We start from the raw sequence: 12,242 nt of genomic DNA, 5'->3' as shown, positions 1-12,242 counted from the left end.
CATAGAAGGTCAGGTTTTCTCGGGGTAAACTGCTCTACTCACAGCCATTGCTCTAGAGCCTGGAGATCCAGTAGGGCCTCTTGGGCCTTGTTCTCCCTGTAATTGAACAATCAGTTCTGAGTACATCTAAGCAGAAACAGCTGTAAAATTTACTTTTTAATCAGTTCTTTTAAGAAACGGAAAGAAACATCAAAGTCTTAGTATTGAAGGCAGAACAGACGGGAACAATTTACCACTTAGCTAAGTCGATTTAAAAAAAAGTAACAATAAAAAAATCAAACCTTCTCTCCGGGTGGGCCAGCTGGTCCAACGGGTCCAACAGGACCAGGTAATCCCTAGAAACATCAATGACATTTTATTTAGTGTCTTTGTAACTCCTGCTGTACTAAGGAACGTATAATACATTTGAATGTGGATATTTCTATTTCTGAATTCAGAATTATTGACTATTAGGTTCCATTTTCCAGTAAATTATGGCTCTGTGTCACTCACTCGAGCCCCATCATTGCCAGCGGCCCCTTCTGTCCCTCTGCCACCCAGTGCACCCTGAGAAAACAGATAAAGAGTATTGAAACAGAAGGTTTTGTGCAAATCGATAAGAAAAACAGAGAATTCTGCTTGATGCATTAAAGATGTGGTTTCCTTTTCTATTTCACAGTGCCACACACCAAAAAAATATTTCACAGATAATACTAGAGAATATTAACTTCCTGCCTAAGGATATTAGCGAGCGATCCAGTATATGTCAACCGTCATGCCTCACAGAGCTTTACCCACCAAGGCATTTAATATATGCAGTATTGTTGCACTGATTGCAAAGAATGAAAGTAAAATATACTGTATTTGTTATGCATGTGCAAATGTTTAACAAGTGCCAAAGCCTCTGATTAAGCAGACCCATTTTAGCTCTCAGAGCCACACTTACACTTTCTCCTTTAGGCCCGGCTGGTCCAGTTATGCCTCTCTCTCCTGCCATGCCCTGTAGGCCCGGTGGTCCTGGTTCTCCAACAATTCCAGCTGGGCCTGGTTTACCCTGCACAGCATTAACATATCAAGATTATTATGTTGTTGTACACAAAAAAATGGTTAAAACATTCAGTTAATATATTCTTTCTATTCTCTAAAATTATGTAAATGGTGTTAGTTTATCTTTTAGTAACTAAACGCATGATGATTACTAGTGAGTACAAATCTGGTTCTAACCTTGGGACCATCAGGTCCAGGTGTTCCTGGGCTTCCTTTGGCTCCTGGCAACCCATTAGGTCCAGGTTCACCTCTCTCTCCTGGGGTTCCACGTTCACCCTACAAAAACAGTTAAAAACTGATCAAAACACCGGTAGATTGCTTGTGTGCACTTCTAAATGCTGTGTGAAGTGATACACAGCAGTGTAAGCACTATAGGCCTCACCCTTGGACCAGTCTGCCCTGCACCACCAGCCTCTCCATGGATACCCTGAGGGGGAAAAAATAAAAGTCATAAGGTTCTTTAATAATTTCCATTTCTCAGTCAGTTTGTGTTCTTCCTCGCCAGCAGAAATGGCATTCAGTAAAGACTAGAATACAGCGATCAGGTAAAAGAGCACAAATAAATGATGAACTCACCTCATCACCTGGTTTTCCTGACTCTCCTGGTGGGCCTGGGGGGCCAGGCAAACCCTAAAATGTTAGCATAATAAATGTAACTCTTCCAGGAATAAATCCTATCAAATTTACTTACAGATACAGTTGAGGTCAAAAGTTTACATACATCTTGCAGAATCAGAAATATGATTATTTTACCAAAATGTGAGAGATCATACAAAATGCATGTTATTTTTTATTTAGTACTGACCTGAATAAGATAGTTCACATAAAAGACATTTACATACCCTGCTGAAAAAAAAACAGCTAAAACTAGCCTAGGCTGGTTAGCTGGTTTTAGCTGGTCAACCAGGCTGATTTAAGCTTGTCAGCAGGCTGGTTTTAGAGGGATTTTGGCAACTTTCCCAGCCTTGCCAGGCTGGTCAAGCTGGTTTGAGCTAGTCAGTCTGGGAGACCACCAGCTAAAACCAGCCTAACTGGCCTATCCAGTCTGGGAGATCAGCAAAAACCAGTTACTTCCAGCTTAAACCAGCTAAGACCAGCCAATCAGCCTAGGCTGATTTTAGCTGTTTTTTTCAGCAGGGTATAGTCCACATGAGAAAATAATAGTTGGATTTATAAAAAATGACCCTGTTTACATAAAGTTCACATACACTTGATTCTTAATACTGTATTTTTACCTGAATGATCCACAGCTGTTTTTTTCTTTGTATATTTGTTTAGTGATTGTTGTTGTTCACAACAACTGAGGGACTTCGGAAGGAAATGCAATGCATTTTTTTTTTTTTTTTTGTGCCGGGGGTGAAAACTTTTTGAATTTAAAATACATTTAAAAATTCAGGATAAATTTAACAAATTTTGTCTTCCGGGAAAGTATCTTCTGTATCTTCTGAAGAGCAGTAATAAATGAAAAAAAAAAAAAGATATTTAGGCAAAATAAGAAAAATGTACACATCTTCTTTCTATTCAAAAGTTTACACCCCCAGCTCCTCATGCACTGTATTTCCATCTAGAGCATCAGTGAGTGTTTGAACCTCCCGTAATAGTTGCATGAGTCCCTCAGTTGTCCCTAAGTGTGAAAATTTGGATCTCAAAATCATACAGTCATTGTTGGAAAGGGTTCAAATGCACAGAAATGCTGAAAAACCAAAGCATTTGTGGGACCTGAGGGATTTTTCTGAAAAACAGCAGGCAGTTTAACTGTTCAGAACAAACAAGAGACTCATTAACAACTATCACTAAACAAAAAAACACAGCTGAGGATCATTCAGGTAACAACACAGTAGTAAGAATTAAGCGTATGTAAACTTTCGAACAGGGTTATTTTTATGAATTAATCTATTATATTCTCTTGTGGACTATATGTAAATGTATTCTATGTGAAATATCTTATCTTTGCACATCAAACTCATTTATATGAAAAGATCAAGGACAATTTCACACAATATGGCCCCTTTAAAGAGCATTTGAAAATTGGTTTGTGTTGACAGTGAAGGCAATGTTTGAAGTATTCTCTGATTGAAATCATAACTAAAGAAAAAAAGAACTTACTTGGAAGCCAGTTAGTCCAGGGGGTCCCTGTTCTCCTCTCTTCCCTGCTGTTCCCTAAAAAGAAATATAATAAACCCAAACAAACATTGTAAGCTCCTTTTCTTAATACTGCACCACTCAGATGTATTACCTGAGACCAACCTAAATACACAGAAAATAGCCATAAATGTGCCATAAATGTATAATTAGAAGACTCACAGGAGGTCCTGTAGTTCCCGCTGGACCTTCTTCTCCGTCTTTTCCATTAGGTCCCTGCAGGAATCATTAACCGTCATATTAAATCATAATGATTGACTTGACTTTTAAATCACTACCCTATACAATACCAGCACTGACAGGCCATCTGAAATACTACAACAGGAGCATTTACGCAAAGAGAGAATGACATTTATAATAGCTTGTTGTGAAATGTTACAGTTTGTTTTAAGGTCGTCACAACAATGTTGCGCCATAATTGCAAGGCAGGACTCACTCTTTGTCCTGTTCCTCCTGGCGAGCCTGTCTCTCCTGCTTTTCCTGGATCACCCTGCATATTCAGAAAAATAATTTCATAGTAAGAAAATGCAATATAAAGAGGGAAACCATCACTTGAAATTTTATAACTGCCCATAAAAACATCATTATAAAAGTCATTATCATAGACTCTCTATCTTATGAATTCTTTTTAGTATACATTTTAATATGTTAACTGCAATATTAATATGTTATTCATCCATTAGAAGCACTTTTTGGCTACTGAAATGTCTTCAAATAATGCTTCATCTATATTTAAATATTTATAACATCCTGAATAAAGATCTGGTCAGTGACCTTCATCAGCTTTCGATGTAATGTCTAATAGCATAGGTTTTGACATTGTGTGTGATCGCAAATTAAATGTGATGTAAATTGTATTTTCACTTTTGGAAAATAAAATTACAATACAAACCAATTCCATTTTCTAGCAACCAATTTACTTTAACGCAAAAAATCTGACAATTGATTGTTTCTAAAAATAGCTACAAACTATACACACATAAATACCAAATTAACTGAAAATATCAGTTTTTCCCTGTTTTTAACAATTAATCATGGAAGTTAAAATGTCAGAGCAGCTGGCAAACCCAAAATTTAACAGTGTTGAAAATTAGAAAAACTATTAGATTGATAATAAAAAATGAAAGTTGTTATAATATAACATGTGAAATTAGGCTGATAGTTATTTGCCATTGTTGCTCTTCTAAATATTTAAAAACAATCATTCTAGAGGACAAAAAAATCACTTTAAAGTGTGCAACTGATATGCTCTTTGCTCTGAAAGAGGTGTGAGATGTACAATATGACATATCAATAATATTTAGATATCATCTTATGGGTTTTTAAAAAAATATATACATAAAAAAGAAAATTACACTGAAGCCTTTAGGTCCGGGCAGACCCATGGATCCTGGTGCGCCTCTGGTTCCTGTAGGCCCAGCTGTACCCGGATTCCCATCATCTCCTGGTGCTCCCTAAGGGAAAAAAAAGCACCATCCTCATTAGAAACTGAGGTGGCATAACTCAACAAAGTGTTATTTTAAATGCATTGTGATATGGAGCTGTTCAGCCATAACACCAGGCCAATCTAGAAGGCTAATTCAAGAAAGTTTGTGAAGTTAATCTAATTTTCCCAAGGAAATTCCCAGAGGATTTACTACTTCAAACAGGACCGACTGAGGAGTTTAAAGATCTCTTTTATGAAGAAAGGAAGTAATAACAAGATTATATTACATGAAACATGCATATATTACCTGTGGGCCTATTTTCCCTTCCGCACCTTGCGTTCCCAGAATGCCAGTCAAGCCCTAAAGAGATGTGACATATAATATGTGAACACCTTAAATAATGTGCACTCAGTACCACCTGAGCAAATTAAAAGTACCAGAAAAATCTATTTTACTTACCCTTGCCCCTGTAATTCCTGTTTCGCCGGGTCGGCCAGGGTCTCCATTCGTACCCTTAGCCCCTGATGAGCCTGGGACACCACGTTCACCCTGTGCACCCTGGAGACATTACAGAGTGAATATTGTAAGGGTAAGGAATGATATTGAGAAAACAAATTAATAATTTTGATCTCATTTGTTAATGTTAGTTAATACATTAACATAAACTTACAATGAGAAACTGATTTTAACAGCATTTTGTTAAAGTTTGTTATTAAAATGTGCATGCTATTAACTAGATACACCTTAACAGATACTTACGCTTTTAAATTGTAGTAAATGTTAAGATTAACTTTAACTAAGATTAATAAACGCTATAGAAGTATTATTTTACAATCGATATGTTGAGGTGTTCCTGGGGCCTCTAAAACCTTACTGACCACTATTTATTATTATAGTTTCTAACCTTTGGACCTGGCAAACCATCAGCTCCTGGGAATCCACGGTTACCTGGAGCTCCCTTGAAAAATACAAAGCATTAAATATTATTGTACAGAACAAACATATAAAGAAGTCACTGAAAAAAAACAGCCTTCAATGTAATGGTGCTCACTCTTTCTCCAGCTGGGCCTGGGGCTCCAACAGCCCCTGTGTCTCCTCTTGGGCCTCGCTTTCCTTCTTCTCCCATCGGCCCCATTTCTCCTTGAACTCCAGGTAGGCCCTACAACAAAACATATACCATTTCATCACTGGATGAATGTTGTGACGGCATTATTTATTTCCAGTGTTGGGGTAACGCATTACAAGTACAAGTGCAATCATTTAATATGTTATATAATACAAAAATCCTTTATGTATTTAATCCCATTTTTAACCAATGTCTTTGCTGCAGACCTTTGATAATCCAAATCAACCATATGAATAAGCAAAAATTTCATAAAAACTTCCATGTTTTTTTGTTTTTTTTATTGCTGAAGAGTGATCTTCTCCTGCATGAATGTACTTTTCTTTAAGCCTGTACTTTTCATTTCACTTTTGCTGTGAAAGGCCTTTTATCTTTGCAAAAATTAGAGTTTTTTTATATTAAAAACAAAGAAGCAAGCTCTGCCCAGATAAAACAAGTAACGCAAAAGTAACGTAACACATTACTTTCCAAGTAGCTAAGCACTTTTTTAGGGAGTAATGCAAAATTCTAATGTGTTACTCTTAAAAGTAACACTGTTTATTTCTCTCTGACAATTATGAGAAGATTATTTTAAGACACTTAAATGCTGTCAATACTTACAATTTCTCCTTTGGCACCAGGCTCTCCTTTAAACCCAGGGAAACCTAAGTCACCCTATAGGATACAAGAAATATATGATCATCAAGTGTTCCCCCTCAAATATAGATACAGAATAGTGATCTCCACTATATTTATAATATTAACATTTGTGTCATTACCAGTTGGCCCTTGGCTCCTGGAAGTCCAGTTGACCCTTGAGGTCCAGGTGGGCCAGGCTGTCCAATCAGTCCAACAGGGCCCTGCACACCTGGGATGCCCTACAATGAATAGATTAAGAAGGAATTAAATCTATAACCCGAAGAGTGTGCAACTATAGCAATGTTGCCTATGGAATGTTTTTCAGAATTTTAATAAGCACACAATTTGATAAAAAACACAATCGTGCAATAAACAGTATGTTACTTACTGGTGGTCCTTTAGTTCCAGGAGTGCCATCTGTTCCTGCTGGTCCCTAAAAATGCCATCAACATTATGGAGATCATTCAATGCACAATTCATTAAAATGTAGCATTTTTCTAAAGGGCAGAACAGGTGACACTGCACCTGCTGGCCCGGTGATCCTGGTGAGCCTTGCCGGCCTGATTCTCCCCTTTGGCCTTGGGGTCCACTGGTACCTCGTGGGCCTGTGGGTCCTGCTTCACCCTGCACAATGTTTAAAAAGAGTATGTTTCATTCATCACTCTTTTTAGCTGTCATAAATCCCTTCTAAATAAAAATGAATCAAAAAGTCTGAAGACAAGTCGTGACAATTTGGACACTACAGTAACCATGAATCAGACGTACCTTCATGCCTGGACCACCAGGAAATCCTGGGGTTCCAGAAATTCCCATCGGGCCCTGCAGATGATAAAAGTGTCAGGTTAGATAACATATCACTCTTTACTAATAGAGCATACTCCACATCTTTGTGGCAAATTTGCAGTATATGTCTTTCAAGGTATTTTGTCAGTACACTGACTATCAAAAGTTTAGGATTGGATTTAAGATTTTTAATGATTTTTAAAGAAGTCTTCTCTGCTCATCAAGTCTGTGTTTATTTTTATAAAAAAATACAGAAAAAACTGTAATAATGTGAAATATTATCGCAATTTAAAACAGTGGATTTCTATTTTAATATACTTTCAAACTGAATTTATTCTTGTGATACAAAGCTGAATTTTCACCAGTCATTACTTCACTCTTCAGTGTCACATGACCCTTCAGAAATCATTCTAATATGCTGATTTATTATTAATGTTGAAAACAGTTGTGCTGCTTAATTTTTTTATTTTTGGAACCTGTGATACTTTTTCAGGATTATTTGATGAATAAAACCTTAAAAAGAACAGCATTTATTTAAAATAGAAATCTTTTGTAAGAATATACACTACCATTCAAAGTTTTGGTCCAGTAAATTTCATTCTTTCTTTCTTTGTTTGAAAGAAATTAATACTTTTTAGTGGTGGGCCGTTATCGGCGTTAACGTGCTGCGTTAACGTGAGACTCTTATCGCGCGATAAAAAAAAATATCGCCGTTAATCTATTCTCAAAGTTGGGTTGGGAGCTGGGTCTAAACTACGCAAAATATGATGACTATCACCTTGATATTTTAGCGCGGATGACGTATATCTAGTTGAATTGCACTGTAGGGGGCGAGAACAAGTCTTCAACTTCTGTGAAATGACCACATCAAATGAGACGTGCAAATATGGATGCAGTTATGAAGCCGCTTCAGGGCAGGTGCGTGCGTTGCTAGACCCTTTTTACTGGGGCACGTGCCCCAGTGAAAATCTGCTGTGCCTCAGTAAAATCTCAAGTTTGAGTTATAATTTACTTTGATAATCCCGAAATAAAGACATTAAACTATATGCAACAACTGAATTGACGCTTCTAAAAGCAAGTTTATTGGAAGACTATGCACGCAGATAGGCTATCCATACCCGCGTGCCTGTGTATTTTACGGGAACGCGCACGTCGTACAGCCTTTTGCGCAGAAGTACTTGGTTACACAAGTTTGTATAGTTAATTGTGTTGTAAATGCAATTGTCAAGCAGTTTGTAATGCATTTTGGAAACAGGAGATGAGCGCCTGGTCTAATGCGCCACCTGGTTTGAGAAACCCGTTCTCAAAGACTTAATTTTAGTCATTATTTGGGTAGCACACATATTCTGAATGCCTTCAGCAGAATTCAAATTAGCCATTTTAATCTAGATTAATCTAGATTAATTTCAAGATTTAATCTAGATTAATCTAGATTAAAAAAATTAATCTATGCCCACCACTAATACTTTTATTCAGCAAGGATGTGTTAAACTGATAAAAAGCGATGGTAAAGACTTATTTTGTTCGAAAAGATTTCTATTTTAAATAAATGCTGTTCTTTTTCTCCATCAAATAATCCTGAAAAAAAGTATCACAGGTTCCAGAAAATATTAAGCAGCCCAACTGTAAACATTGATAATAAAAGTAATAAATCAGCATATTAGAATGATTACTGAGGGATCATGTGACACTGATGACTCGAGTAACGGCTGATGAAATTCAGTTTTGCATCACAGAAATAAATTATATTTGAAAGTATATTAAAATAGAAAACCACTATTTTAAACTGCATTAATTTTTCAGAATTTGTTCTCTATTTTTGATCAAATAAACGGAACTTTGATGAGTGTAAGAGACTTCTTTAAAAAACATTAAAAATCTTACTGATCCCAAACTTTTGAACAGCAGTGTAAGTTTGTAGATGGTGTGGTCTAGATGTATAAATGAGAACTGATAGAGATGTTACTGTCATTCACATACCAATGGGCCTGGTTTCCCCACATTTCCCGAAAGACCACGCTTTCCCTGCAAACAGAAAACATTTTGAGTTACTGATGAAACGCAAATGAAAGCAAACCGTTTTAATGCAACACCACCAAATCAAAATTCGCGAAACATTAATCACTTACCGCAGGCCCTGTTGGACCAATGCGTCCTCTCTCGCCAGGCATACCAATTGGGCCCTTTGAAATGCAATATTAGTGTGGTTTAGTAAAATCTAATGAAGATCAATTTTAATGAAACATCACAATTAGAATTCCAATCACAAAATGCTCCATACCTGTGGACCCACGCCACCCATGCCACCAGGAGATCCTGATTCTCCCTTTGATAATGAAAAGAAATTGGCATTTACTAAGACAATCAAATCACAGGGACACAAGTTTAAGAAAACTTTTAAGTGAAGTTGTTGGCTTCAAAAACATGGCCTCTGACCTTTGACCCCACTGCACCTGATTCTCCTTTCCCTCCCTGCAGACCTAGATGACCCTAAAATCAGGATGGGATTCATCAGTTTTATGTACTTAATGTACTTAATATATACTTTGTTTGTACATTTTATAATGATAAATACTAATAAATATTAAAAAGTAATTAGTGACCATTGCAAAGAGTGAAATTAAACAGTGATCAGTGTATTGGAAAAGAAGTCCTAATCTAACCCACCTTTTCACCTTTCATCCCAGGTTGGCCTGGTAATCCTGGAAACCCTCTGGAGCCCTATGAAACAAATCACCAACGGTAAGGATGCACTTAGCGTTTAATGTGGGAGTTATGGAGGTTGTGAGCAAATTATAGCATTTGATTCCTGTCACCACACACATTTTCTTATATCAACTGCTTATCATCTGTTTTCATTCGTGTAAGGATAGAGCTACACAGTAGTTCAGTCTGTGAGCCACTAGTTGGCGTCATGGAGTCTTGGTGTTTGTTTTAAAGGGTTAGTTTACCCAAAAATTAAAATTAGCCCATTATTTACTCACCCTCAAGGCGTCCTAGGTGTATATGACTTCCTTCTTTCAGTCGAACGCAATCAGAGTTATATTAAAATTGTTCAAGCTTTATAATGGCAGTGAGTGGGTGTTCGTCTTCATCAGTCCAAAACAAGTCCAATAAAGTGCATCCATCTGTAATAAAAAGCACCTCAGATGGCTTAAGGAGTGAATAAAGGCCCCCTGTAGTGAATTGATGTGGTTTTTTGTAAGAAAAATATCCATATTTAAAACATAATAATCACTTTAATCTAGCTTGATTTACCTGTTATACATGAAAGCCACTCCGGGCGGATGATGTAGGACGTATGCATAGCTGATGCATCTGTAAGTCTCGCAAAAACCAATGTTTGTTTACAGGAGCAAAGAAAGCAAAATTTCCTGACTTTAGCAAAGGAAAACCAGTCTCCTCTTGGCTCCTCTGACATTTTTCTTTACAAATCGTCATTTTGTACTAATTTGTAAGCGGTGCACACGCAATGCCAATGTCCCGCATCATCCACCCAGAGCGGCTTCCCTGTACAGAGTTAGTGCAAGCTAGAGAAAAGTGATTATTTAAGTTTTATATATTGATATTTTTCTTTAAAAAGCACAATGATTCACTACAGGAGGCCTTTTTTCACCCCCTGGAGCTGTGCGAGGCACTTTTTTATCATTGATGGAAGCACTTTATTGGACTTGTTTTGGACTGTTGAAGAGAAACACCCGCCCATTGCCATTATAAAGCTTCGAGGAGCAAAAACAATTTTTAATATAACTCCAAATGCATTCGTCTGAAAGAAGAATTTATTTCATTTAGGATGCCTTAAGGGTGAGTAAATAATGGGCTAATTTTCTATTTTGTGTGAACTAACCCTTTAAGAGCTTTTTCGCTCCGTAAAATTAAAGCTGCGGTCCACAACTTTTGGCACTCTAGTGGTTAATAAACAGAACTGTATGTGTCTTGCGGAAGAACATTGTCAAGCCGTTGCTACTTCTGTCTGTTTTTGTCTATGACGAATCATGCAGGTATTGGGCTACTACCAGAACCAGTCTGAAATGGTCAGAATATATAAACTTATTACAGGTGTACCGTAGTGATTCAGGATGAGCCAAAAACACGATTTATAAAATGGATTCATGCTGCTTTTTATATAAATTTTGTAAATATTGAACACAAAAAAAGTTACAGACTGCAGCTTTAATTAGTCATTGTTTACATCTGTGTTTAATTATCCATCATCTGTTTAAATAGATGTTTGATTTGTGTTTCTTGTTTACTGCTTGAGTCATCTTTTAATTATTATAAATCAGTTGCATTCATTAAAGCCTCTGATTTGTATTCAAGTCTGTTTGACATTGTGGTCAGGATCTCCTCAACACTGCTTGACAGCCTATACTTCAGTTTCACATCAGAAAGAGCATGTTTGAGTATTTTAGTCTATTTAGATCAGAATCCTCATTCAATAGTGTTCCCAACATGACTATGCTGTCAGAAGATTGTGGAAATAATTCTTGTCAAATATTACATTGTTTAGAACTTAAACCAAGACGTCAGGGTTTGGCTGGTTAACATGGCTCAATTACCCCTTCCTGTTTAATGCAGGATCTACAATATTCTGGGGGCTTTTTAAGCCATTCAAAAACAAAGCTACACTATTTATTATGATCCCACCTATTATGGTTTGAACAGGTGTTAAGCAGATCTTAAAAGCGCACATAGTGCAGTCTAAATCTTAACTCAGAGGCTGTGTTCTTGCATTCAAAAACAACCAGATGCAGCACAAAAGAAAAAAGGCTGCATTTTTTTTAAAAGCTTTACTCCTTTGAACTTGAATCACTGACAAAACAGTGAGATGCATCACAATGAAACTTTGGATGTAATATTATCCAGCCCTAAAACAGGGCTGAAAACAGCAGCATTGTCTTACTGGAGAGCCAGAGAATCCTTTTTCTCCTGTATTTCCAGGGGGTCCAGGCTCACCCTGTTAAAGAGAGGAACAGGCTCGTGTTATCAAAAGCAGAGGAAAAAATCGATTTACTTATGTCAGGTGTGTTCAAGACAGCATGTTTAAGAAGATTTGACTCCATATTGAACAAACTACTTCACAATGTTGTTTGAATAATAAAATTACTGGGCAAATTGTTGGT

General features: G+C 36.9%; 1 protein-coding gene across 1 annotated transcript in view; it reads right to left on the bottom strand.

The window, feature by feature from the left end:
- The window catches only part of col5a2b (collagen, type V, alpha 2b), a 34,448-nt gene that overhangs the window by 12,433 nt on the left and 9,773 nt on the right, over positions 1-12,242 (bottom strand). Inside the window, exons 11-36 of the mRNA XM_073851839.1 lie at positions 12,023-12,076; positions 9,787-9,840; positions 9,556-9,609; positions 9,401-9,445; positions 9,249-9,302; positions 9,100-9,144; positions 7,102-7,155; positions 6,862-6,960; positions 6,725-6,769; positions 6,477-6,575; positions 6,319-6,372; positions 5,647-5,754; positions 5,500-5,553; positions 5,055-5,153; positions 4,902-4,955; positions 4,524-4,622; positions 3,605-3,658; positions 3,331-3,384; positions 3,133-3,186; positions 1,603-1,656; positions 1,409-1,453; positions 1,204-1,302; positions 926-1,033; positions 493-546; positions 282-335; positions 43-96 (exon numbers count right to left, since the gene is read on the bottom strand). Coding sequence (XP_073707940.1) covers positions 43-96; positions 282-335; positions 493-546; positions 926-1,033; positions 1,204-1,302; positions 1,409-1,453; positions 1,603-1,656; positions 3,133-3,186; positions 3,331-3,384; positions 3,605-3,658; positions 4,524-4,622; positions 4,902-4,955; positions 5,055-5,153; positions 5,500-5,553; positions 5,647-5,754; positions 6,319-6,372; positions 6,477-6,575; positions 6,725-6,769; positions 6,862-6,960; positions 7,102-7,155; positions 9,100-9,144; positions 9,249-9,302; positions 9,401-9,445; positions 9,556-9,609; positions 9,787-9,840; positions 12,023-12,076 — 1,701 coding nt within the window. The remainder of the gene's footprint in view (positions 1-42; positions 97-281; positions 336-492; positions 547-925; positions 1,034-1,203; positions 1,303-1,408; positions 1,454-1,602; positions 1,657-3,132; positions 3,187-3,330; positions 3,385-3,604; positions 3,659-4,523; positions 4,623-4,901; positions 4,956-5,054; positions 5,154-5,499; positions 5,554-5,646; positions 5,755-6,318; positions 6,373-6,476; positions 6,576-6,724; positions 6,770-6,861; positions 6,961-7,101; positions 7,156-9,099; positions 9,145-9,248; positions 9,303-9,400; positions 9,446-9,555; positions 9,610-9,786; positions 9,841-12,022; positions 12,077-12,242) is intronic.

This window comes from Garra rufa, chromosome 12, assembly GCF_049309525.1.
Source record: "Garra rufa chromosome 12, GarRuf1.0, whole genome shotgun sequence".
In the NCBI taxonomy this organism is placed as follows: Eukaryota; Metazoa; Chordata; class Actinopteri; order Cypriniformes; family Cyprinidae; genus Garra; species Garra rufa.
The sequence above is the reverse complement of the archived record's forward strand: the minus strand, read 5'-3'. Positions and strand labels throughout refer to the sequence as shown.